Here is a 25863-nt window from a genome sequence, read left to right as displayed (position 1 = left end):
ATTTTAAAGGTATTAACATCGTTGAAAAGTAACATTTACTTATGTATTGGAATTTACCTGAAACATATCTAATTATATTGATCAGTCAATCATTCAGTGTAATGCAGTCTAAACACTTGGGAACAAATACAGGATTCAAAATTCGTGATTACCATTGACCACATGTCTAATTAGTAAGTTATTGTCATCACAGATTGATCTCAGTTTGGCAACCAATGCAAACTAGGTAGGAATTGACAGCTGTTCCACCCTTGTATGAGACTCTTTAGGAATAGTTTTAGTGGTAAAACATTCGCCGCGAGACATTGATCTGATTGCTAGCAGCGTCTTGGCTGCCGACGTTTAGGGAGTCCCATTCTAGGACTAAACAGCTGTTTAGTGCTATTTGGTTTCCAATGATAATCTGTAGTAAATATAACCTATAAACTTAGCCAATCTCCCAAAAATCGATTCGACAGTTCTAACTAGTTTTCGACTGATTTTCATTTCTCAATTATATTTTATATCAATGTATGATAACAGGTTCATGTTCATGAAGTTTGTTAGAAGATAATTTCTAACAATTACATTACATAAAGTTAAAAAATAATGATTGTCATTCGAATACAAAATCTTTTTGTTATAAACTGTTGGGATATTCAGAAAAATATCCCGAAAATTATCCTCTTAAGTCTAATGCTATCCTTGGACTTGAAATGGTATCATTTTCCTATTGGTCAATATTTATTTCATGTGTCATTTTCCTGTTGGCCAAATATTGTACAAATGTTATTTTCTATTTTATGGTACGATGTGGTCTGCTTGATTGGTATATATAAACAGAGTATGTTTGAAATACATGATTTATATAGCTGAGGCTGAGACTTGTGTTCTGGACTTAACTTGCTGGGCTAGGCAGGAAAGCAGGGTCAATCAGGACTCTAGGCTGCTCATACGGGTTTACGCGTCTTTGATCCGATCGATAAGTCACTGCTGTCTAATCGGCGGTCACAAGTTATAACAAAAACCCATCTGCTTACTTATACTTATTGAGGTTATCCAACAAAAGCATGTTGTATCATATACACTCTGTGTTCATTTAGTGAGTAAATCAAGAAAATATTCAATAATTTTTAAACAAAATATTCAAGTTTTATCTTTACGACTATTCTATTGTTTTCGTTGATAAAAAAACAGCGTCGACTTTAAACACTTTACACACTTAACAAAATTAATTGAAATTATAGAAGACAGGAACTTCAAAGACATAATGAAACAACACAACAAAAAAGGCAGACACGAGTTAAGCCATCCATAATAGTTTGTCTAAACAATGAAAATGACAAATCCCAACATTTACTCATGAATCTTATTGGTCACTAAGAGTTATGGAGGGATTTTAAATATTTACGGGTTAATAATCCAAATATTTATCTGTTGACTATAATAAACTCAGTGATAATACTTTTCAAAAAACAATAACATGCAACGAAATCCAGTGTAACAAACTGGACAGAAAAGACTTGTTTTATGTCCAAGAAAAAGGAAAGAAGATTTAGACAAAACGTCCAGACTAACAATGGACAAGTACTGCTCAAACAAATAAACTAAGCTAATAACCAATCAATCCTTCCAACGCTAAAATATGAATTAGTAAGGGAAAAATTTTGAATAACCTCTATATGATAAAAGGTGAGATTTTGTTGAAAATATATGCCAACAATATGAGATGTACGCGAATGAAATGAGGTCATATTAATGAAATTGTGCAAGAATAGGAAAATGATGATTCATGCATCACCACGACATAGCGAGTCATTAACAAGAAGGAGATGGAGAAATGGGGGGGGGCGGTTACATTTTATACACCAAATACGTGATGTGTTATGGTAAAGCTCAACAGGACAGGATAATGCTACTACTAGTAGTAATTCTGATAATAATGACATTCATAAATAATGTGTAAACTTCATTAGCCAATGGGAATATTCATACTAGCCAACTTTTTAGAGCTCTTTAGTGAATAAATCAAATTCAGAAACAGTTCATATAATGCCTGTGGTTAACATTTAATGAAACAAAATCTAAGTATAGGTATATTTATACAAGTAAATATAGATATTTACAGTGAGAGACATCAGAATTGCAATGACCTGATAGTAATGATAGAAATCAGTGTAATGCATGCCTATTCACCATGATAAAACAACAGATGTGCACATACAAACGATGAATAGATAGATAGATTTGTGGATAGATAGATAGATAGATAGATAGATGAACGAATGAACTCAATCGTACATCGAAACATACCGAGACATGTAAAATAAACAAATATCAAATTGCAACACAACAATCAAAAGTCGAAAATAAACTTACTTCAGATGACTGCAAAGTATAGACATAAGATATACATATACATAAGTACATAGTAATATTACTAGTACCATGGTATTCTTATTACCCGAATTTCCATTGTAATTCTTGATTATACAAGTGAATGTGTTAAAACGCAACATTCACAATTTCAAAACTAATTTTTGCTTGAAAATTTGGAATTAAATTGAACTCTGATAAGTAATAAACATTCTGACAGTACAGCAAGGTTTCAGTATACTATGTAATAGTCATCTGATATTTACTTTCTGATAGTTAGTATTATTGTGTTGTGAACCAAATACAGACAGAAAATATTTCTCAATGTACTTTTAAAGTTGCAACATGTACATGCTTGTTAACTTATGATAACAACCATAATAGTCACTAACATTATAAAATAACTAACTTGTAATCCTTTTCATTTTGCTAGTGATAAGTTACGTAAAGGTGTGAGAAGTCGAAAAGCTACCATCAAAGAATGTTTACTATATGAACAATTATACGTAAGGACAACTATGAAAAAAGATGAATGTGTTGTTTGTGAGTGAAGCCGAAATAATAAGTCAATATTAATCATCTGTTCTACGATTTTGTTGGTTATTATGTAAATCACTTGAAGTTTATAGAAAGTAATCGATTAAAAGTTTACAGTCCTATCGTGATCTTAACAGTGAATAACTAGTTTTCCAAGTACAGATTTATATGAACAGACTTAAAGTAACATTACGTATGAGTAAGGGCCAGTGATAATACCTGGCTACCCAAAAGAACGTAAGTGAAACGGGACTCGAACCTGAGTTCCAATGACTGGACACTAATAAATTAAAATGAATCCAAATAACTGAATTTCGATATCACAGGTTGACTTTGGTTAGCAATAATAACACTATAACAGTCATCATGTGCTTACGAATGATTAATTTCTAGGGTTACTTATTCCTGGAGTTCCAATAAGAAGTCATGACCAATGGAGTTCAACCGTGTGTGAAGCAAATGTGATCATTGCGCAATATCCTGAGTCGACTGAAGTTAGAAATGGAGATCAATAAATGACAACTCATTAGTCCAAGGCTTAAGCGCGCGTCACATAACCCGGAGTTCTTACATTTGACTGTTAGTCGGGTCGTAGGTGCACAGTGTAGAGGAGTCTCCAACTACGATGAAACAGTTGTCTAGTGGTTTCTTGCTTTCAATAGTTGTGTAACCAAAGCCAATTCATGGTGTGAAACTCCAAGTTCAACAGTCTCCACAACAATCTGTTATAAGGATTCACAACTCCTCAAATACTAAACTCTACATCAACAAACAAATTTCACAATGCACCTAAAGCATAATGCATCATTCATCACCATTATTAATCGTATCGTTATCATTTCTTTAAGTGTACGCTTTTTGTTGAACAAACTATACATGAAGAAACAGTAAACCATATTTTCAGCACTTTTTTATACACTAACAATGAATGCGGTTAGAGTAACTTATTAGTTTTTGAAACTTCTCCTTTATTAAACATGTTTTTTCCAGATTTAGTTTCACCATAGATAATTTATTGTGGCAAGTTGGACGGATGACATACCTTTAAAAAGTGCTGCTTTACCGTTTTGAGGAGTTTGTTGAATTTCAAAGTTTACATCCTAGGCTGATCTTAATTAGACAACTATTGAAAATAAGGAAGGCATGGAAAGTTGTTTTATTCAAGCATAAATGTGGATAAACACAACTCTACTCGGGGTTGAATCAAGGACCATCAAATGTTGAAGCGAGTACACAATCTTTGGATCACAAAGCCAGTATCTAATCGTCCACATGTTTAACTTCAATCAACTGGAGACAGTCCCCAATCATCTTCCAGTGTCACTAATGCGTAACTACCTCACACTCGATATGATTGAAATCCATAGGTAGTTACTGTCCAGAACTTCTTAATCTATAATGCTTGTATACCTAAAATCAGCCTGTAATGTAAATTATATCTTTTATATCTGACTGATGATGATGATTTATTAGCTGATTAATTTAGTGAATCATATAATTTCATTCCAGTTACAATATTATAATGTCAGTTGTTGTATCAATGACTAAAGTGTTTTTTTTACTACTTTCATTTTCATGGTGCATTAAATGAAGAAATAAATGTCTAATAAATTTAAATTATTATTTATGCTGTTGTTCAGTCGATCAGCTACTTAGAATCAATGTAGGATCTGACACATATGTATACTGATAGTTGTTACACTACATTAGTACGATGAGATGAAAACATATAAGATGTATTGAAATTGGCATAATACTGGTATCAGGATGAGTGAATATTGATAATACTGGTTCGAAACAAAGAAATGAATTTGTAAGTATGAAGCAATTTTAAAAGTCGAAAATCAAGGAGAACATACAAAACTAAAGCATTTGAATTAATGCAATCGATTTTGAGTGTCAAGTCATTTCTAAATTTTAACCAAACAACCACAATCATAGCGAGGACTTCAACTGCTTAACATAATCCATACCGATAGTTAGTGACTTCATGAATCAGCACTACTTGTTGGTTTGAAAGGCCGCAGCTTCATACAACTCACTTTCAATCCAGCCAACAGAGATCATTAAAGTAGTCCGTGGTTTGTTATATGTAACACATATCCTAGCCATCTAAATCAATGGAGATTAACGGGTTCATCAAGGTATTATGTGCTTCTTTTGAGAAAATATATCCACAAGTTATAGACTCTTAAACCAGAATAATAATAAATGTTGACAAATTGAATGCATACATTTAAGTCGACCATTCCTATTTAATGTTATGTACTATCGTACCAGTAACTAATGAGACGTCATGTAAAGGTCGATATTTCTTGGATTAGTTTAATATGAGTTTTGTTTAGTGTAACATTTCTATTCAGCATGTGTTTACAGTGTCTCAGGGTATTTTCCTTCTATGTGATATTTTTAACTCATTATCAAGCGTATATAAAAAAACATATATATAAATGGGTGTATTTTTTGTCAAACACAACGTGTTTTGAAGGGTTAATAAAATCTCCATGTGCACTAGTTTTTGTGATCCTATTTTTTTAAATCGACAAATCCCCATTTAAACATTTAAAACATGAATTTTAGCGAAAGGTTTTTCTTAAACGAACCTATTATCAAGCTATATATATATGATTGTACAGCTTGATAATAGGTACGTTGAAATGTGATCCATTCACTGAACTTTGTGTTTTTACTAGTCAAAATTGTAATAGTTCCTAGTATCACATATAACTAGTAGGACAGTGGTCACAACAATAATTGTGTAACAATCATACTCAAAATGATTAACATAATACAGATTGGATATTAAGATAGGATTTCATAACCTAATAATAAACTTTTTAAAACAAAAAACCAAAATATTTTACATTCTAAATCATTTCTAGTTGATCTATGCAAATACCTGAGGATCAATTGAATCATTGTTATGTAACTAATTTAATAATAAAAACTCTAACTTAAATATAACATTTTATAATAGTGAATTGGAACTTCAATAGTTCTTGACAATCTTATCAAGAAAAAACAAAGTCGAATAAAAACAATGATTTAATTTTTGAACTAAGTAGTCATCTAGTTATTTTCTTCAACATTTGTTGTGTTTAATGAAAAAAAAGTCAATTCAACATTACTCTATTAGATTACTGCTGAAGGTGATAGTGAGGAATATCTGAACTGATCAAGCTTCATGATTTATTAGCATTATTTACACATAAAACAAGGTGTAATTACAAACTAAAGGGAATTGATGGTCACGGTGAGATTTGAATCGATATTAAACAAAATAGCGAAGTTTGAAACATTACCATTGAACAATTTAGGACAGTCAGTTAACCCATTAAACAAAGCCTAATTGACATCACATTTGGTTTGTTTTGATGCAACTTTGTCTCGATGAGATTCAATCAACATCAAAAAAGGGATTGGATAAACACAAAATTTTAAATATCATTTACATAGTGATCAGTTAGTGTGAATATTAGAGCAAATGGTGATATGTTTAAAAGTGTAAATATTCTTTAACAATATACTACTTAATATCACTTGGCGGCCTGCTTGAATATCTGGGTTATCTGTTCCTCCCAACTAGATATTTCAATAAGTTATCTGTTCTTCTGTTTGTTTTAACACATCATTATGTCTATTGATTGCACAACATATTTCAGGAGCGTTCATCAACAGTTTACGACATCTCACTGTACAATTGACAAAAACGTACAATAAGAGACATCGTGATGGCCGGCTATATTCATCGAAAACAATATACATTATTCAGAGGTCGATTCCTGAACTGCTAACATCTAACTGGTAATCACACAATATTTATCGTCAGAATCCATCACGAAATATTTTGTGCTGAGAATTCTATTCTGTACCAATAATATAAAATAGAATAAAGCCATTCATAATAATCATGTTACTTACCATGACACTTTGACGTGGTTGTTCAATTTTTGAAAGTTTTATATAGGTTGCTAAATTGTTCATGAAACTCCTGTGGAGGTAAAACACAACATGAAAAAAAGATGCTTGATTATTATCTGAAAATATTATTGGTCGAAATTCATTTTGTGTATTCTACTAACAAGAAGAAAATATGCTACTATTAAGTAATCATAATATTAATAATAATGGTAATAAAGTAGCACAGTAATCATGTAACTACTAATTTGTTTGTTTATTCGTAAGACTCACTTCTAGCATTTTGTGAATGTGTGTGTATTCATGAGTTCTACTACCGTATGCTCTAATGATCAATATTAATAGAGTAAGGTTTCAATTGTGTGTGTAATTTTTAAGTCTTAATCATTATGTCCCAATGTTTTTTTTAGGGAAATGAGAGTAAAACACAATATAATTCAATAGAATACAGTATAATGTGATTGTTTTGTGCTTTAAATACATACACTTCTTCATTTTGGATTATTTGGATTATCATATCACCTGAGCAGTTAGATCTTGTTTAATTCTAAAGGAATAACGTAGATATGAGGTTTAATTAGTTTAGTGGCGCATATATATCTGGTGCCCCCTTGTACCAATATTTATGTGTTCACATAAATAAATAATAAATTAATTAGTTTAGTCAAACGTTCCACTGATATGATGACTAAGTTTAGTATGGAGTAGAAACCAAAACTAAGCGAAATTAATCAATCCCTAGACTACAGTTTTGTTTATTTTTACAGACTAACGTTATTCCTCCTACAATGTTGGCAAGTATTTCAGTCATTTATACGAAATTCATAAAAATATTTGACCGATTTTTATTAACGATCGATTCGTAGATTGAGCAGAGGACCTTCAGTTCAGGCGGTTTTACCTTATCCTGTGAACAAGTGAGCCAGTACTCAATAAATTACATATCTAACTTCGACAAGTAATTGTTTCACGTTTCCCATAGCTGAGATGATCGCGGTATGAATTTTATTAATATAAGTGGTCTATGGCGATTGATGAATTTCATAGTTTACATTACTGAAACAGTCACACTGATATGATTTGATTGTATGATTAGAGGATTATCTGATTGTTAATTATGAATAATACATATAAGCAAACAATATTGTTTTAATTAAATATTAAATACTCTAATATACACTAACATTTATGTAAACACGGATTGATTCACTGTTGTAGAAAAATCTATATAAAGCATATCACAAGATAAATTGGTCAACGAATGAGTAAACAACCCCCTGCATGGTTTGGAAAGCGTTGGACAACGATGATACATAGTTCCGTTTTACCACACTTGGTTGAAAATGGTAATCTACCGTAAACCTTCGTCATTTCCTAACTGGGTCTAATCCCGTCTTCTATATCAGTATAACAACAAATACAGAAATTTGAACCTACAACCCTGATCTAAATGTTCAGAAGAAACGTGTCATATCTGTTACCTTTAGATTCATTAAGGCCTAACATACAATTTAACCAATTATCATTAATATATTTATTATTAATATTAATATTTTGCTTATCGTTTGTTAGTTTATTTTTCTTCAATCCTTTTTTCACACACATTCTTCACTAATCAAAGTTATTTCAAAAGTCCATATGGCAAAATTCTAATAACTTTTAATGATCATTATTTTAGTGTTTTGATCTACTTCCTATGTTGGAGTATCGATTCAAGCTGTTATCATTTCTATTACTACCAGTCCGCTTATCATATCACTATGAATTTTTATTTTGTTGCTCATTTGTTTGTGTAAACTATATCATTGTTATCACTTAACTGGTAACTGTCTTTATCGGTTTGACACTTTATATATATATATATATATATATATACATTATTTTATATTAGAATAAATCCTAATGAAAACCTAATTGAAAATAATCTTATCCACTGATATGAGTTGTTTTGGTTGAAATGATGGAAATTCTTAATATGTTAATTAAGAGGCCAAATAATAATGATACTTTTATTTGATACTATCAATTCTCTTACAGCAAAGAATTGTTTAATTTCAGTATTTGAAATTCAATACAAACCTATGAATATGCCAAATAAGGACTTAATCTAATGAAGTGCAAGTAACATATGAAATCGATTTGTTTTCTAATTGTCTGTGAAGAAGTAATTATATAACTTAATTAGTTAATTATATCTGTTAATTATAGATGCTTAATTGCATAATATTGTAATATATGTTCACAAAGTAATTTATTGATTCATTGTTATTAAATACTACTAAGTTAAGTCTACACAAACCTGATAAATCATCTAATTAGTGGTGTATTCGTATTTTATTTTGATTTATTTCCAGAGTCGAATGAATCCATATTAGCAGTCATTATGTTTTCACTACACATTGTCAGACTAAATGTTTTCAGTATTACGCCTAAGTCAATTAGGGATTCTGTAGGTATAACAGTGGCACACTTATCATCTACAATAATTGCTTGATTAGGAATGATTTAACTACCCTAATACTACAAGTTCTGTTGTGGAAATCGATAACAGGAACTAGCACACAACATATTAACACCAAATGGTTAGCATACAGAGAAGATGAACAGTAGGAAAACTTGATATTTTAGGTAGAACAAGCGCAACAAAACGAAATAGTACAACTTCGTATAAATATTGTCGAAAATATACTAAAGCATACAGAAATCTAAAGAGTTAAAAACAATGGCAACCTATCTGAAAAATGTGAAAATCATTCAGAAAATTAAATTAGAAAAAAGGAATTTGAGGTTAACATTCCTGGTAAGATTTTAGCACTGTTAATAAAATTTAAGAAATTTGTGACCGTTTTTGAGAGAATTCTTAGAAACTATTATTTAATATTTCAACAAGTTTCTTCTAAACACACATTCGAATTGCAATTAATTAAAAAATTTATTTCTTAAAAATTTTCCAATAGTCAATGTCAACCATTTATTATTCAAATGAGAAAGTTCAGATGATGAAACTTATTCCTTAATGGGTCACAATAATGAGTGAATGAGTTCCGATGCAATTGCCTCCAACTTTATGTTGTTTAAGGATACTATAAGACAAAAGTATGACAATAAATAAAATGTTTCCATTCAAGTTTCTCAGTATTTAGCATCGTGCTTGCCTAAACACCTTAATATATTGAATTCGATCCTATGTGAGGTTGTCGATGAGTACTGATGAAGAGTCCGATAGATACTAAAACAAAATAGTTGTCTAGTGCCTCCAGGTTTTTAATAATTGTCTAAATAAGATCAGTTTATAACGTAAATAGTGTTTTATTATCAATACAAATTTCTAATGAATTTGCAAAATGAAATTTTCTAACAAAATAATTCCTTGTTTGAAAAAAATCATCGGACATTTGACCTAACTTATACAATAAAAGTACATACGATGTAAATGGACAATAAAAATATTATAAAAATATAATAGTTCCGATAAGTTTTGTGCGTTATTATCTAAGTTATTTGTAATTAGTAAATGGTTAATAATTAATTTAGATTTACACTTTAAAAATGAAGAGGATATTCGAGCGAACAACTATTTTCAATAACTTCATCATCAGGCTCTATAGTTATAAGTCCATAATTATAATATCTTACATACCATATTTTAGCCTTTGTAAAATATCCGTACAGTAGAACTGTTTTGACGTTCACACGGACGATTCTGACCTTGATGTCGGTTGGCGGGTGTCTTGAGTTCCATATATTCTTCAATTGTACGAATGCGGCCCTTGCTTTGCCGATCCTCGCCTTTACGTCTGCATCCGATCATCCTTTGTTCATCTATGGTGCTTCCCAGGTACATGAAAGTTTTCTTACGGAGTTTCGCCATCAGGTGTGAATGGGTTGGTGTTCTTCGTGTTGTATTTGAGTATTTTCTTTTTTCGTTTGTGTATGTTGAGGCCTACTGATGTAGAAGCTACTGCTACACTGGTTGTCCTCATCTGCATTTGTTCGTGTCTGGAATAGAGGGTCCAGGTCAACTGTTAAGTCAAAATCTCTTAATTGATTGTGGGCTGTTCATTGTATTCTGTGTTTCCTCTCAGATTTCGAAGTCTTCATAATCCACTCGACCACCAGAAGAAAGAGGAAGAGGGAGAGTAACCAGCCTTATCTGACTCCGGTCCTCACTGGGAATGCATCTGTCAGCTGTACTCCATTCACGACTTTGCAGTGTAGTCCATCGTATGAATTCTGTATGATATTTACGATCTTTTCAGGTACAGATAATTTGAATATATATCGAATGCTCAATTCTTCCCAAACAAATGGTGTATAACAAAACAATCAACATTATCATGATTGTTTATTGCGGTATTTTTAACCTCGCCGCTACACTATACACTTTGACCCTGAATATTACTATGAAATTATATTTAATACTACCATCTTAAGATAAACGGCGTCCCTTTTTCTTTCAATATAAAATGAATTACAATTGAGAGTAGTAATATTAGTAGTGGTAGTAGTAACATTGATGAGTCAGCAACCTTAGTCTTGTTGACAGTCACTATTTCGTCAACATCATATAATTATTCGTTTGTATTGGCTGTTTGGGATTTTCCTATTGATGTTTAGGACTGTAATCGATCAGTCCCTTTTGTCCGCCTTGATATTACTAATAAACTACCAGCAGTATTCGCAGAGATCGACGGTGTCTAGCAGTAGAATCTAGGTTGCGCTTTACGTCCTATTTGGGACTCGGCAGATGAATGTATCTGAATTCCAATGATGACATTTACTACGGGACCCGCTTTAAAAATCAGGTACATTCAACTGGCTAATACCGAATAGAACGAAACGTGCATCGTAGATTCCACTGCTAGCGATCGTTCAACTCTGCTTAAAATGACACGTTCCTGTTTATACTGATTTTTTAACACCAACTCTTCATCGTTAATTTCAATAATATTTATTAATATCAGTAAGTTGTCAAACAACCTGGCAAATGTATAAGAGCAGAACTTTTGAAATAATTTTTGATATTGCTGTTCGGAGCTTTATGCTTTAATTCTTTTTTTTCTAATTGTATTTGATAATTACTCCGTAACAGAATTAGAAATAATCTTCAATGCCTTATTCATACTACAATAGGCTATCACAATCTCTCCACTTAGAATTACTAGCTCTTAACGTCTGCTTCATATTAACATAAATTACGGGAAATATGTCCCCTGAGTACCATTTATGAATCATATCTATCCAAATAATTTAACATTATATCTCTTTCCTTTATATGTAACATTGATTTTGTATTCACCTAGTCATGCCTGTAAATAAACATACATTCTGTAACTACTTCCAGAATATTATTTATTTATTTATCAATCAGTAGCAGACTATCGTTACTTTTTATTCATTTACAATTTTCGATTGTTCGCTGCTTGTAAAACACTTCTAGCTGTGATAAATGGTGAATAGTTAATTTATTCAGCACAATACCTGAATGACAATCGTTGCATTAGGAAACGGTTAGTAATTTGTGCTGAATGACATTGTTTTGAAATCAATAAATGATAATTTGTGATACGATGTAGCCGAGTAATAACTAGTCAGAAGACCTGTTTCTTGACTCGAATTCTCCATAGAACTAGTACCAAAGACAAGACTAATAGACAGAAGAATAAGATTTATTATCTAACAAAATATTAGGTTTAGGTACAAGTGAATGTTCGGGAATTAATACGCTTGACACATAAGACGTGGGCTAACTAACGTGAGAAGTGCTGACGAGTTCATGCTATTGCTCAAGATTCAGCTTGACTATTCGAGGAAATGGATATGCACTAATGGTTGAAAATGGTGGCTTAATTTTAAGATGGACGTATATTTCTATTTATGAATGAGTTCGTGTATGTATTTTAGATTTAGTTAATCAATAGAAGCTTCTTATCTCCTTATATTTTTCACTCAAAAAGCTTGTTTATGCACGCATGTAAGAAGCGTATATATTAGTATCAGACTCGGATGGCCGCAGGATATGACGAAAATAAACACGGTCAGGCGTCATACTTGTTTGAAAGAAGTGAGTTTTACAGGTTGCTCAGTCTGACTGAATAAACAACAGTCGACTGTTAGAATTAATTCTTATCCATGATATCAATAGTAAACTTATTGGTTTTCATAATTATTTGATAATTATGGTCTTAGTAATGGCTCTTATAAGTTATGGTTTTTAATACCAACGATGGAAATTGGCGGCATTCTCGATTATTTCAAATTAGTTAGGAATTAAGAGATACAAAAGAAATACGAAACTTGGTTTTCTGTTCGTTCGGCAAATTAGTTTGTTTATTTTGAATTAACATGTATTTAGTAAAAACGTTTTATGGTATTTTTTACATAGTCCACATTCTAAGCTACTTTTTGACTCATATGAATAGATATCTAATAGAGAAATCCAGGATGATGAGTTTTTCCAAATCGGAACTTGTCAGCTGGATATACCTGGCACATTACATTAATGATGCCTACGTCGGGACTCTAACCAATTCATCTTTCGTTTTAAACACAACAAATTGTCCACTTGTTAGGGATGCAGAGGAATATACCAATAATTATCATGTTAAGTCCAATGGTGTCCTTGGACTTTAAATGGACATTTCCTATCGGTCGATATTTGTTCACTTGTTAAATATCGTACAAAATGTTGTTTTCTATTTTATGGTACGATGTGGTATGCTTGATTGGTATATAAGCAGAGGGTGTTTGAAATATAACGATTCATATCTCAGAGGTTGTAACTTGTGTTCTGGACTCAACTGGTTGGACTAGACAGGGAAGCGGGACCAATCAGGAACCTAGGTCGTTCTTACGTGTTATACGCGTCTTTGTTCCAATCGACAACACACTGCTCTTTAATTTTTCAGTCAAGGACACAACGATTGGCACGGGGTAAAAATCGACCCAAGTTCAAGTCACAACACAACTGAAATAATGAGACAAGGTAATTGATAGCTTATGGAACAAATATGAAATTTAACTTAATTCGTAGTGGTTTGAACTAAGATTTATCAAAATTCATTCCAGAATATCAAGAACAGGATAATTCAGGCCATTATAAATTAAATTTCGACTTAGTAATTATTGCCATATATTTCAATGTTTAGAAAAAATACAAAAAATTAACTATAAATTTGTTGCTCAGCATTCGCTTAGAAAATAGCCTAGTTATATAAAACCTATTGAAATATATAGTTGGTAATGGTTTGTGATCTTTTTATCCTGCTTATATATAACTATGTGAGTTATTAGTTTAAACAGCTACGGTATTATTTATCTGATTTAAAATCCACTGACTGATTAGTTGTTCAGAGTTCATAAATCGTTTATATATTTTGTCTAAATGGATATATACTAATATATTCACTGTGATATTACCTATTCACTGTAAACATGAACAATTATAAAAAAAAGTAAATTTGTCAGTGAAGGGTTTTATGGAGTTGAATTCATGAATCAATCTAGGATAGACCACCATTGAAAACCTGGAAGCACCGGACAGTCGTGCAAAGGTCCTGGGTTTGATTCCAGCGTTAGCGATCGTGGATGCGTACTACTGAAAAGTCCCATACTAGGACGAAACGGCCATCCAGTGCTTCCAGGTTTTCAATGGTGATCTAGCTTAGATCAAATCGTGAATCTAACTTTGGAAAAAACTTAATTTATATGATAATGATTAACGTTCAATGACCATTGTATTCTATTTAAAATTGGCTTGTAGTTGTAAATGTACATTACTGAGGCTTTAATTTAGAAGGTACAAGACCTGAAAGTATCAAATATTTAACTCCATATGAGCATATGACTGTGCACGACTGAAAAGTTTAGGTCTAAGGTGAAATTTATTCAGTCGTAATCAGAGTGGAGTCTGGTATAGATGTGAGTTAGCTCAAGTTGGCATGTTATATCATCACAAATAGATTAGACTAACAAAATGAGTTATGAAAGAATCAAATCTAGTGTAACAGTAGTAGTGACAGTAAAAAAAACTAAACATTGAGGATTTAGTTAGAAAACTATCAAATCAAAAATAATTTATAAGGAAATACTAAAACTCTGTGTCTAGTGTAAGCTAAAAAGTGAGCGCATCTGCACTATCGTAACCAATTGTGAGACATGACACCTATTGTGTCTAACTACTGATGATGGTTATTTTACGAACCTTACCTAGTTAGTCAAGATCTACCGACATATCTTCATCTAACAGACAATGGCTTCACAGACTGATGTCACGTTTGGGTTTGGTCACCCGCAACTTTCTTTCAACTTACTCCTACATAATCTAACATTACTGTCTAGGTAGACGGTGATTCGGTACACCTGGATGAAAGAACAATCTAATGATTTTGAATAGCTTACAGTCAATTCAATTAATTTCATTTAGCGATGAACACTATATTCAAATAAAGTTTACGTTTAACAATCGAATAATTAAAATCAATCAATCTTCTTCATATTGTTATCATTGCACTTTATGTAACTGATTATTCAATGATGTGTCAAGTTTATTTTTCAGTTACACGTGAGTAAATAAAATAATTGAGAATTTAAAATACTGATGAACCTTGAAATAATTCTGGTTACAAACTAATATTAGCTAGTAAACTGTTGAAAACCAGTAACAACTAAAATGCTGTTTGATACTCTCTTAAAATTTCTTAGAAGTAGGAATCCACGATCAGTGAATGTCAACTCAATAGTCGAAAGGTAATGTAGTGTCGGTTATTATGTTAAGCCCATATACCTTAATCTAGGTTTCGTACAGCCCATTCTATTCATTCTACTTGAGTCACATTCTGACCTTGTTATTTATTAGCTTATCAATCTTGACTGTTTTTATATGAGCGCGTAGGTGTGTGTACACTTCTTATCCCATTACTCATCGCATGTCTGTAACTTATTTTTGTGTAACTATAATTATTGATTAACGTTTGGTTAAATAAGAGTTGGCTTACCCGCCATCTTCACTCTGCGTCGTTTCTCTTCTTTCTATTCCATTCACTTTATATACAAAACCATATGTTCATTCTCGTTATTCGACTTATTTAACTTCCGTTATTGACTAACGCGATTTAAGTCGATGATTATATACGAGGATAGGCGATAACAAACATTCATACAATCAAATTGGAGTCATATCCACGGGCCACTAAAGTAATACAGCCTTCGAGAAACCTCAAGATCATACGTTAATTCCATGATTGAGTCTGATTTGCATGCCCTTAAAGAATTTTAAACTACGATAAAACAGATATTGAACTCTACTTCGTTCCTAATGGTTCACAATCTCGATTTTGACTATAATTGAAGGGATCTTAAATTAGAATTAGTTTGCAGCACAAAATAACTGAATAACGAATCTACTAGGATTGTTATCTTTGAAAAGTTAACGAATAATTAAATGTATCAATCTTAAGTCAGATTGTCAAATTAAATTAATTAAAAGGTACATATTTTCACGTAATTTATAGATGATTACATCATACAACTATACATCGTATTATTTATGTTTCATAATAGTACTGTTAAACAATATACATATAATGTATAGCTCAATTAAAATTGAGATTTAATTGACATATAAATTATTTTGTTTTTCATAAAAAATTTATATTTTTATTTAACATATGATCAGTTAATCTACTTTTATTCATGGAATCAAAATAATCTTAACACTGTATAGTTAGTAAAGTATTATAAATGAATTAGTTGATTGGTAAAGATTTATCAGTATAGGGTTGTGGGGATTATTAAGTTTTTGGTTGAGATCTTGAACCGATTGATGTTAGACTACCATTGGAAACTTGAAAGCACTAGACTCCTCAGCAGTGCGGATGCACGATCCCGCTCGCATGATTCGAACCCAGGGCCTTCGTCCCACAATAGGACGAAACGGCCGTCTAGTGCTTCCAGGTTTTCAATGATGGTCTAACATCAATTGGTTTAAGATCTCAATCAATAACTTAATAATCTCCACAACCCTATACTGATATTTACCATGTGCTCACTAGTGACTAGCTTCGTGAGGGGATTCTCGGAGTTCTAGTGAGAAGCCGTGAACAGTAGAGTTATTCCGCGTCGGGTAGACACAGGTATCTACCTCAGACAATGGAAGATGGTCGCGCAATTTCGTGGATTGGTTGAGGTTAGACCGTTGGATGCCAGCTCAGTGGTCAAGTAGGTTAAGCGTTCGCGCACGAGACTAAAGGCACTGAGTTCGAACCCCGCGAGCGGGATCGTGGATGAGCACTGATAAAGATTTCACATATAATTGAAATTAACCAGTAAAGTTTCGTATTCAGAGTATTAGACATTCAATAAGTCAGTGATAAATTTGAACCTTACTTAACTTCAGTTCATCTGTACAACCTTTTGTTATCATTAACAAATTATATGAAATTACGTAACTGAAAGTTAAGCACGTATGCATGTATTTGGTAAGTTATAAATTAAAAATGTTAATTCAGAAGAGGATAGTCTGTCAGTTAGTTATGATTAAGCAAGAATTTCCACTAACAAAATTTATGTATTTATGTGAAAACTTTACAAGCTGTTTGAAGGTATAAACGTCAAATGGAGACACCTTGATAATAAGTAAAATTAATGAAAGTCTGTCCGTTGTGTTACCCCTCTTTTTTGAAAACTGATTTTAAGTTTTAGATCACTGACAGAGAAAATACGTTGATTTCATTCATTTTTATGTATAAATCTATGTTGAAAACGTAGTGTAATTACATTTCGTAATGGTTTTGATTAATTGAACGCCACTGAGCCATTTTGGTAATGCTCCATAAAAAGAGAATTATGTTTACATTTGTCTATGCATTGTATAAACTGAAACTTACTTTAAACCTTCAATAACTGTATTAATTTTCTAATTTTAAAAGAGTATCGAGCATTTTACCAAGTTTTATTAATGGTAAGATTCTAAAATATAACTTTTGACTGTACACCAGCCACACTGTCTGTTTTCATCAGTGAGTTTAGTGAATTCATCGCTACTGTTTTCATGATTACTGAAATCTACTGGTTGGTACTCATACACCTATTTCTCATATACGCTTAGATCATTACATGGAATGTGTTTCGTTGAAATTATGTGATAAGGTAGACAAAAACATTTTACTGTATTAACCGAAAAAAAAACAAATATACGAACTACGCTAAAAGACTGACAGTCTAAACGTTGTGAAACATAGTGAAATTCATCTCTTGAAATCTGATATTAATACCATTACTTATCTTCTTGAGCTATACTCTAATACTTATTATTCCAGAGAAACATTTATCATATGAAGACCGACCGTTGAAGTTATTCACATTTTATGAAGACAATAAAAGACAAAGGAAAGTTTGTCCATAAAGAATAATCTGATTGACTATTCGAAAGTAATTGTTTGGTAATTGAGCGACACAAAGAATAGACTAACGTTTGAAAAACGATGTAGTTAAAATCTATCATTCTATAATTGTTAATTTGAAAATAGATCAAATAGGACAATGAAGCTTATTTGCTACATCAGTCATCTACATATTATATTAAGTATTATTGTTCGAATCCATTCTACCTCAAAAAGAAATAGATTTTCTTAAATGTTCATTAACGCTAGTATCCTAAAGTGCGATAAATGATGGAATTTATCATTCTTAGTAACTGTAACATGATGATATGCTTACATGCTATTCAAGAGGCATACTTATGTCCAATGTATATCTCCATATAATTATCTCTTTTAGTAAATCCTTCCTTATTATTATTACGCCTTGAATACAGAAAACAAAGACAAAATGATCCAATAGTTTGTACTAAAGACTCAGCTTAGTTAGGTAGCCAATGAAAACTAAGAAGTAGCCGATAGTTCTTTCGTCTTAGTATGATGCTACCAAACAATTCAAATCCACCAGGTCACCAGGAATCGGACACAAGATCTTAAAAGCTAACAGTGAGCCCCTAACCTTTTGACTACCAAGTTGGCATTCGAACAGTTACGTTTCTGATTTCATTTAATTCATAATTTTGCACACCCCTTTTCAAAATTCTTTTGATGGGTAATTGTCTCACACTTTACATGGTTGGGGTTTAGTATTCATAACCTCTCATTACGACTCTAGGTATTAGTGAGTAGCCGCAGTCCCTCAGTTCGACAGCCGGTGGAGTCGTCGATGAACACTACGGAGCTCCATACTTACATATTGTTTCTCCGTTTTCAATAATTGTCTAACCAAATTCAGTCTCGATAATCTCAAAAAACATTCTGTACTAAAATAACTCCAATTTTCAAAATAATGTTTTCTGTTAACAAATGCTAAACCCACCTATTTAAAAATAATGGTTAGGCTGCTATTTTAATTAAAACCATTAAACATACATCAGTTTGGATACAAGTAGGAATTTAGATGCGCTTGCGGTTTTCCATCAAAATATAGGACTCAGTTAAGTGGAAGAAGACTGGAGTATTCTAGATTATCAGTCTTTTTTAGTTTTGCCTACTTTTCAACTGTAATACTTAATTTCTAAGCACTAAGTGGAATGAGTTCGAATCGTGTGTGGAGTATTAGTTATCCTAAGACTGCACATATGCCTTTAATAATACAGTTTCAACTAGTAAAAAAAACTAGGTCTAAGGATGTTCGACGTCCACCTTCAAACACCAAAGATCTTACTATGAGTATATCGATTTATATTAGACAGTTTTGTCTTGAAAGGAATAGGTTCATGGTATATTTTGAATATTGATATTTTTAAATATCATTGTTATATATATGAACAAATAGTGTCCTTAAATCCACTTTATAAAACAATATGATAGACTGTCATTTGACTTATTCACTTTTGTTAAACAATTTTGAGTGATCTTGTCTAATAAATTATTCGTTAGTTCAATATGTATGGGCCCATGGATAGATTTATGAATAAATAATTCATTGGAATTTTATTAATAAATAAATTTTATTGAATCTAACTTATTGTAAATAATTTAAAAAATTTACACCATCTATTTAATGAATGTTATATGAACAGATGATTTCAGTGTTCTTTTTTATTGTTTAAAGATAATAAGATATTCAAAAGGACACTTAGACGTGAGAGTCAATCTTAATTTAAATAATTCTATTTCAGTAATTGAATTTATCATCAATGAAAATCTGAAAGCACTGGATGGCCGTTTTGTCCCAGTATAGATTTCCTCAGCGATACGCATCCACGACCCCTTACACGGGACTCAAACCTAGGACATTCGGTCCCGCTTCCGGACGCTTAAACTCAAGATCATGGATCAATTGAAGCTAAACATTAACACCGTCGAATGCCGACTCAATGGTCCAGGGGTTAGTCGTTCACGTGTGGAACTAAATGTACTTGGTTCGAGTCCCACGTGCAGGATCGTGGATACCAACCATAGAAGACTCCTATACTAGGAAGAAACGGTCGTCCAATGCCTCCAGGTTCTCAGTAGTGGTATAACATTGATCGGTTCATGATCTCAATACTAACTAATAAGCTGTTTCTAATGTACTTTTCAAATAAAACAAAGGTTCACATTTAATCAACTTCTAATTCAGGATCCAATCATTGATAGATTGTCTGACTATCAATGATTATTTTAAATGAGAAAAATATGATATTGATATACAATTAAATTCTTCAAGTCTATCGCACAGTTTAGAGTTAGTATATGACTGACGCTATTCTTTGATAAACAGTCAAAACAAAGACCGGTAAGTAGACTAAAGATGTGTGTGTGTGTGTAACAGTGATTGGATGAACCATAAATATATCAGCTGAAACTAATAAGATATAACTGACACAAATGCTAAAACGTCTGATATATATATATATATATATATATATATATATATATATATATATATATATATATATATATAGGATTAGTGTTTGCATTACAAATTACCTAAATATTTAGAAAATAATTATTAAATAGTCATAAGATTATCTGTATGAATGTTGACAATCACGATTAACATGAAATATTTAATGTGTAACAACAAATTTTGAAGAATGAAGGCTTTTATGACTGCAGATGTTTAATAGTGCATAGATTTTGGTAAATTGTTTCAAGAGATAACTTGAGGAATTCTGATGAGAAGTTATGATCAGTGAAATCCAACTATGAACGATGTAAGACAGCTACTTACCGATGGACTTGTAATGTGACTGTAAAGTTTTGCGAATTGATTGAAGTAAGAAATGTAAATCAATAGGTGACAGTTAAACAATCTAACGGTTAGGCTCTCATCAAGAAACTTAAAAGTCTTAGATTTGATCTTCGGTGTGCTCATAATATTCGCTCTTAGTAGACTCCATACTTCAGTGATACAATCGTTCGATGCTTCCTCATAATCAGTGGTTGTTTAATAAAGAGTAACACCTGTTGAAAATGATGAGGTAAGTTGAATGGAACTTATTAATAATGACCTAAATATATCTGATCTTTAAAAATTCTAACCATATTACAAAAATAAAACTTACGCTCCACGTAATTCAACAGCACGATCAAAATCACGAGCTTTCATTGCTTCAGCAACTTGACGTGTCTAAAAAATGAAAGACAATATGACCTAATCACATTTAAATGAAGTGATTGTTTGAAAAATTTATATAATTCAAGGTGACTTTTATTTAGAGAAACAAAGTAAAGTAAAAATCAAATTAACAGATACGGAAACAAAGAGAGTAAAGACAAGAATGAAAACCTGAGGTAAGAATCCGTTTATGGTTGAAGCCAGGCAGTATCCTAGAAATATATGCTTCAACGACTCAAATGTTTAAGTTTCGTGGTTTTCAATCACGTTTTTCAGCTGAAGATAATTTATAATAAAAATACTTACAGTCAATAATAGAATATTCTTTACAAGATTTGCCCACAACGAAATACATATGCTTAAAATACACTGTGAATTTTTTACTTAAATGAAAATGTCGAAAAGGAAATCCTAAACATATATTTCATTTAGGTCACCACCTAAAATCAACATGTAAGTTAAACTACTGAACCGTGAGACACTTTCTATCTGAAATGCTGAGTCGGAGTGTACTGAAAAATCTAAATGGTTTTGTAAGCATGCCAACTGATAAATAACTGGGCACCTTATAACTATCTTTATCGACATAAATATATTCAACTACAATATAGTATACAATATAAGAATTTTAATAAAGACCTCTATTCGGATGATTTGAATAAAAAAATTCTAGACGATGCTCCAAACTGTACTATTACAGACGAAACATTTTAAGGAATGCATATATATATAAAGAGAGAGGGTTTGAGTTTTAATAGTACCAACATTATGAACTGGTTTCGATCAGACTCTGTTGGTATATGTTCATTCTTAGTGGATTGCCTCGATAGGGACCTTGGTAACAAGTTTTAGTAAAGTTCGCTCATGGCTAATGATCGAATCTAAGACGTATGTTCCGTTCTGTTTGGGACTCGTCAGCTAGATGCATTTGCATACCAGTGTTGGCGTCCACCATTGAGACTCGAGCCCAGTACCTTTCGTTTCAAACTCCAACGTATTATCTACTGAGCTACTGGATGAAGTAGATAACTTGTAGGCTTTTGAAACGAACGGCACCGATTTCGATTCTCTAAATAGAAATCAGCAAAGAAATACAAGTAAATTCAAGTGACGAGTCCCAAATAGGACGAAAAAGGTGTTCTTGATTCCACTGCTAGCCACAATCTAGCTCTACTAAAAATGTGTTTGTCAAGTAGTTAGCTCTTACTTAGTGGACTATTTCAGAATATAAGTTTACTTAACGGATACTATAAACACTACACTAAGATAAGTAGTAACTATTACTATAGTTTTATTTCAACCTATTAACAAATAATCTGAAGTTAATTCTCATCATATTAACTAAAGAACTATCGAAAGCCAAGGTGAACAATACTCTTATCTAGTTTGATTCGGAACTTCTTTACGGTGCTAATTCAAAACATTAATAGGGTTTAAACTTGAAGTTTCTGGTTCTCATAGTGCACACGTTATGAATGGAGTGAGGAGTCGTAATTTAATTATTCCTATCACTGAATACAATTTATAAGTGTTAGTTATGCAACCGTTATTCAATGACATGAGTGATATATATCTAATGCTTAACATGTTTCAACTTCCCAAGTTCCAGCTTCCTAACAAGACTCCGAGGATCCATCTCAGAGACTTTTACTAATCATCATATAATTACTATCAGGCTGAGCCTTCAATTTTAATGTTTTAGCAGAGGGTTTTACTCGCTGATGCAAACTCCCTATCATAGTGATAAATAAATGCTTGAAATATGAGTAAATTATTTCATTTTACAGGTATAAACAACTTACTCTCTCAACACATTTCACAAGTGGCACACGAACTGCTTGATTACCATCTAAACTAATAACACATGATGGTAGATTAGGATCACGATCAGCATCCATTAGAGCTAGAACAGCTTCAGCTCCCATACGACTGCCTAAAATACGATCAAAGGCTGACGGTGAACCACCACGTTGTACATGACCCAAAACAGTTATACGTGTATCAAGCTGAAGTTCTGATACTATTAAATTTTTCACCAATTCACAAGTGATAGGGTTACATCCTCTATCGATAGCACCTTCAGCAACCATAATTATATTGACACGTTGTCCATGTTCACGATTCTGATAATCAAAAATAATGCATATGAAAATTATGAAAAAGAGATTGTACAAAAGTGTAAATACAACGGTATCATTTACAAATACTGATCATTATGAATGAATTAGCAAATTATGACAGGTCGAATAAGTGTTAGGGATATCGTTGTCGTTACAATCAATCAATGGGAAACTCTCACTAAATTTATTTTGATAGTAATTATGATTATATATTTGTTAGTTGTCAAAATATTATTTGTACAGGTTGTGCAGTAATTGAATATTTACAGTAATCAGTCATTGCGAAGCCAGTAGGTGATTTGTTTGGTTCATGTACACAATAGAATTCCGTTGATCAAGTTTGAATGTGGCTACTGAGTTGAGTTATTCCAAAAAATGGTATCTTTTGTTTGTTTTTCTTAAAACATTTGGCTGGTAGAAGCAATACAGAAGTTTCAAATCTAAATATAATTTTTGACATTCATTAGGAAGATGAACAATTAAAATTTGGATGGAACAAATGATTCCCGAAGAATTCGAACTTATAACACCAAATATCTGATACATAGATATTGTTACTGGAACAGACTCATGTTGCAGCTAACTTCATAGAGTAATAAAATATATATAATAATCTATCAATGAGCGGCAACTATTGTTAAGTTGTCTTGTCCTTCGGAGTGATCAAAGTCTATCGAGTTTATCAAGTTACAATGATACAATGTGAAAAGATTACAATCGAATTTATGAACATATATTGTTTATGTTACTGGTGCTATAGTGTACCAAAAAAAGTATTTATTTAATGTACATGTATGTAACTAACATTTGTAACAAAGTACATACTTAGATTCACAACTCTTCCATGATACTAATTTCATTAATAGGTCTTACAACAGACGATAAAATCATCTGTTTTATGCTACTAAGTTTTATTTTAACATTGTTGTAACCTGTAAATTTAGTTACAATTTCATAAGTTAATGAAACAGCTTTGAGGTTTTCTTTCGAGTGTCCAATAATCTGACATCTGATGTGGAGTCATTTAGGCGGGTAGGGGAATTCGTAAGTTGATCGGTAGAATTCTATCATCATTAAAGGACTAGACAAATATTTCAGCCCTCCAGAAGGCCATTCGTGACCTGAACAACTCAATGGTAGTTTCTCAGACTGTAAAGATCCTAATTTTACAAGGAGAATGAGTGCCTTCAAGACTGAAAATATGACTTGTTAATGAGTGTCAACTAGGATAAAATCTACTTTTAGTACGTAATTAGCCAAGTACCTAAAACTTGATGGAACAATTTTTTTAATATTTTACCGAGTTGAGTGAACACTTGGACAAAAAAATAGAAATAAAATAAAAAGCAAAAACAGACTACATTTTACTAATACCCCTAAATTATACGACTATTAATGCTAATTAAGCTAAATAGAGTATCGTTTTTAGTGAACGTCAACATAGTGACGGAGATATATCCAGCTTACGAGTCCCAAGTAGGGCGAAATGCGTGTTCTAGATCCTACTGACAGCCACTACCTCACTTTATTAAAAGCTTGCGACAAAATGGAATTATCGAGTCAATTCTCTCAGGATATCCATATGCCAAAATAGACTGATCAATTACAAGCCAGAACACTTACAACAAGAAGATTCAAACTCTTAAAATTGAATTAAGCAGAGTATAATTTCATATCTGAGACTTCCTTTCCGTTACATTTACCGGTCTAACGTACTCGTCTCTCAATAAACAAACACCAAGTCTACAATAGATAAATAGTGGGAAACTTTAACTCAGAACTACGAAAACAATTCACTTAATATTTTCACCAGAATTTGCTATCGTGATTATATATTCAAACATCTGCAATTCTAGTGAAGTTGAAATTCTTTCAAAAAATTTATGGATAAGTTCGGATATCTTGAACTGAGACGATGCAAAGAATACCAGAGAATGTTTAAAATCTTAGCACTCCAATCAATCTGCAATCAATAAACCTACTGAATCAGAAAATAATTTCTTCAGCGAAGGAATCTTTTTTAATGAGTTTATTTTCAACGATGCACAATCGTATTTATGTGTACCTGATTAATTACACGTCTGTAAATAATTATCTTGAAATACATCTAATTTACAAATCATTTGGAAGGCAAACCTATAAATAACTATAAGACCATAAAGTGACCTTGTTTAGAGGACCACTGAAAGCCGAAGAGCGCTAGACAGCCTTTTCGTCTTAGTATGCAGTGAGCATTCATGACCTCATCAGCACAAGATCCAAATAATTTTAATGGATCTCCACAAAATCTCTTCATTCAATATAAATTTCGTTTAAGAAATACTTTAACAAATCTACACAAGAGTGA

At 32.0% G+C, this 25863-nt stretch overlaps 1 protein-coding gene across 1 annotated transcript in view; it reads right to left on the bottom strand.

Moving 5' to 3' along the window:
• Positions 1–25863, bottom strand: part of MS3_00009179 (uncharacterized protein) — a 46006-nt gene that overhangs the window by 19691 nt on the left and 452 nt on the right. Inside the window, exons 2-4 of the mRNA XM_051217512.1 lie at positions 23199–23519; positions 21344–21408; positions 6814–6883 (exon numbers count right to left, since the gene is read on the bottom strand). Coding sequence (XP_051064930.1) covers positions 6814–6883; positions 21344–21408; positions 23199–23519 — 456 coding nt within the window. The remainder of the gene's footprint in view (positions 1–6813; positions 6884–21343; positions 21409–23198; positions 23520–25863) is intronic.

The sequence above is a fragment of the Schistosoma haematobium genome, chromosome 5 (assembly GCF_000699445.3).
Source record: "Schistosoma haematobium chromosome 5, whole genome shotgun sequence".
NCBI classification, from domain to species: Eukaryota; Metazoa; Platyhelminthes; class Trematoda; order Strigeidida; family Schistosomatidae; genus Schistosoma; species Schistosoma haematobium.
This window is presented reverse-complemented; position numbering and strand designations above follow the sequence as displayed.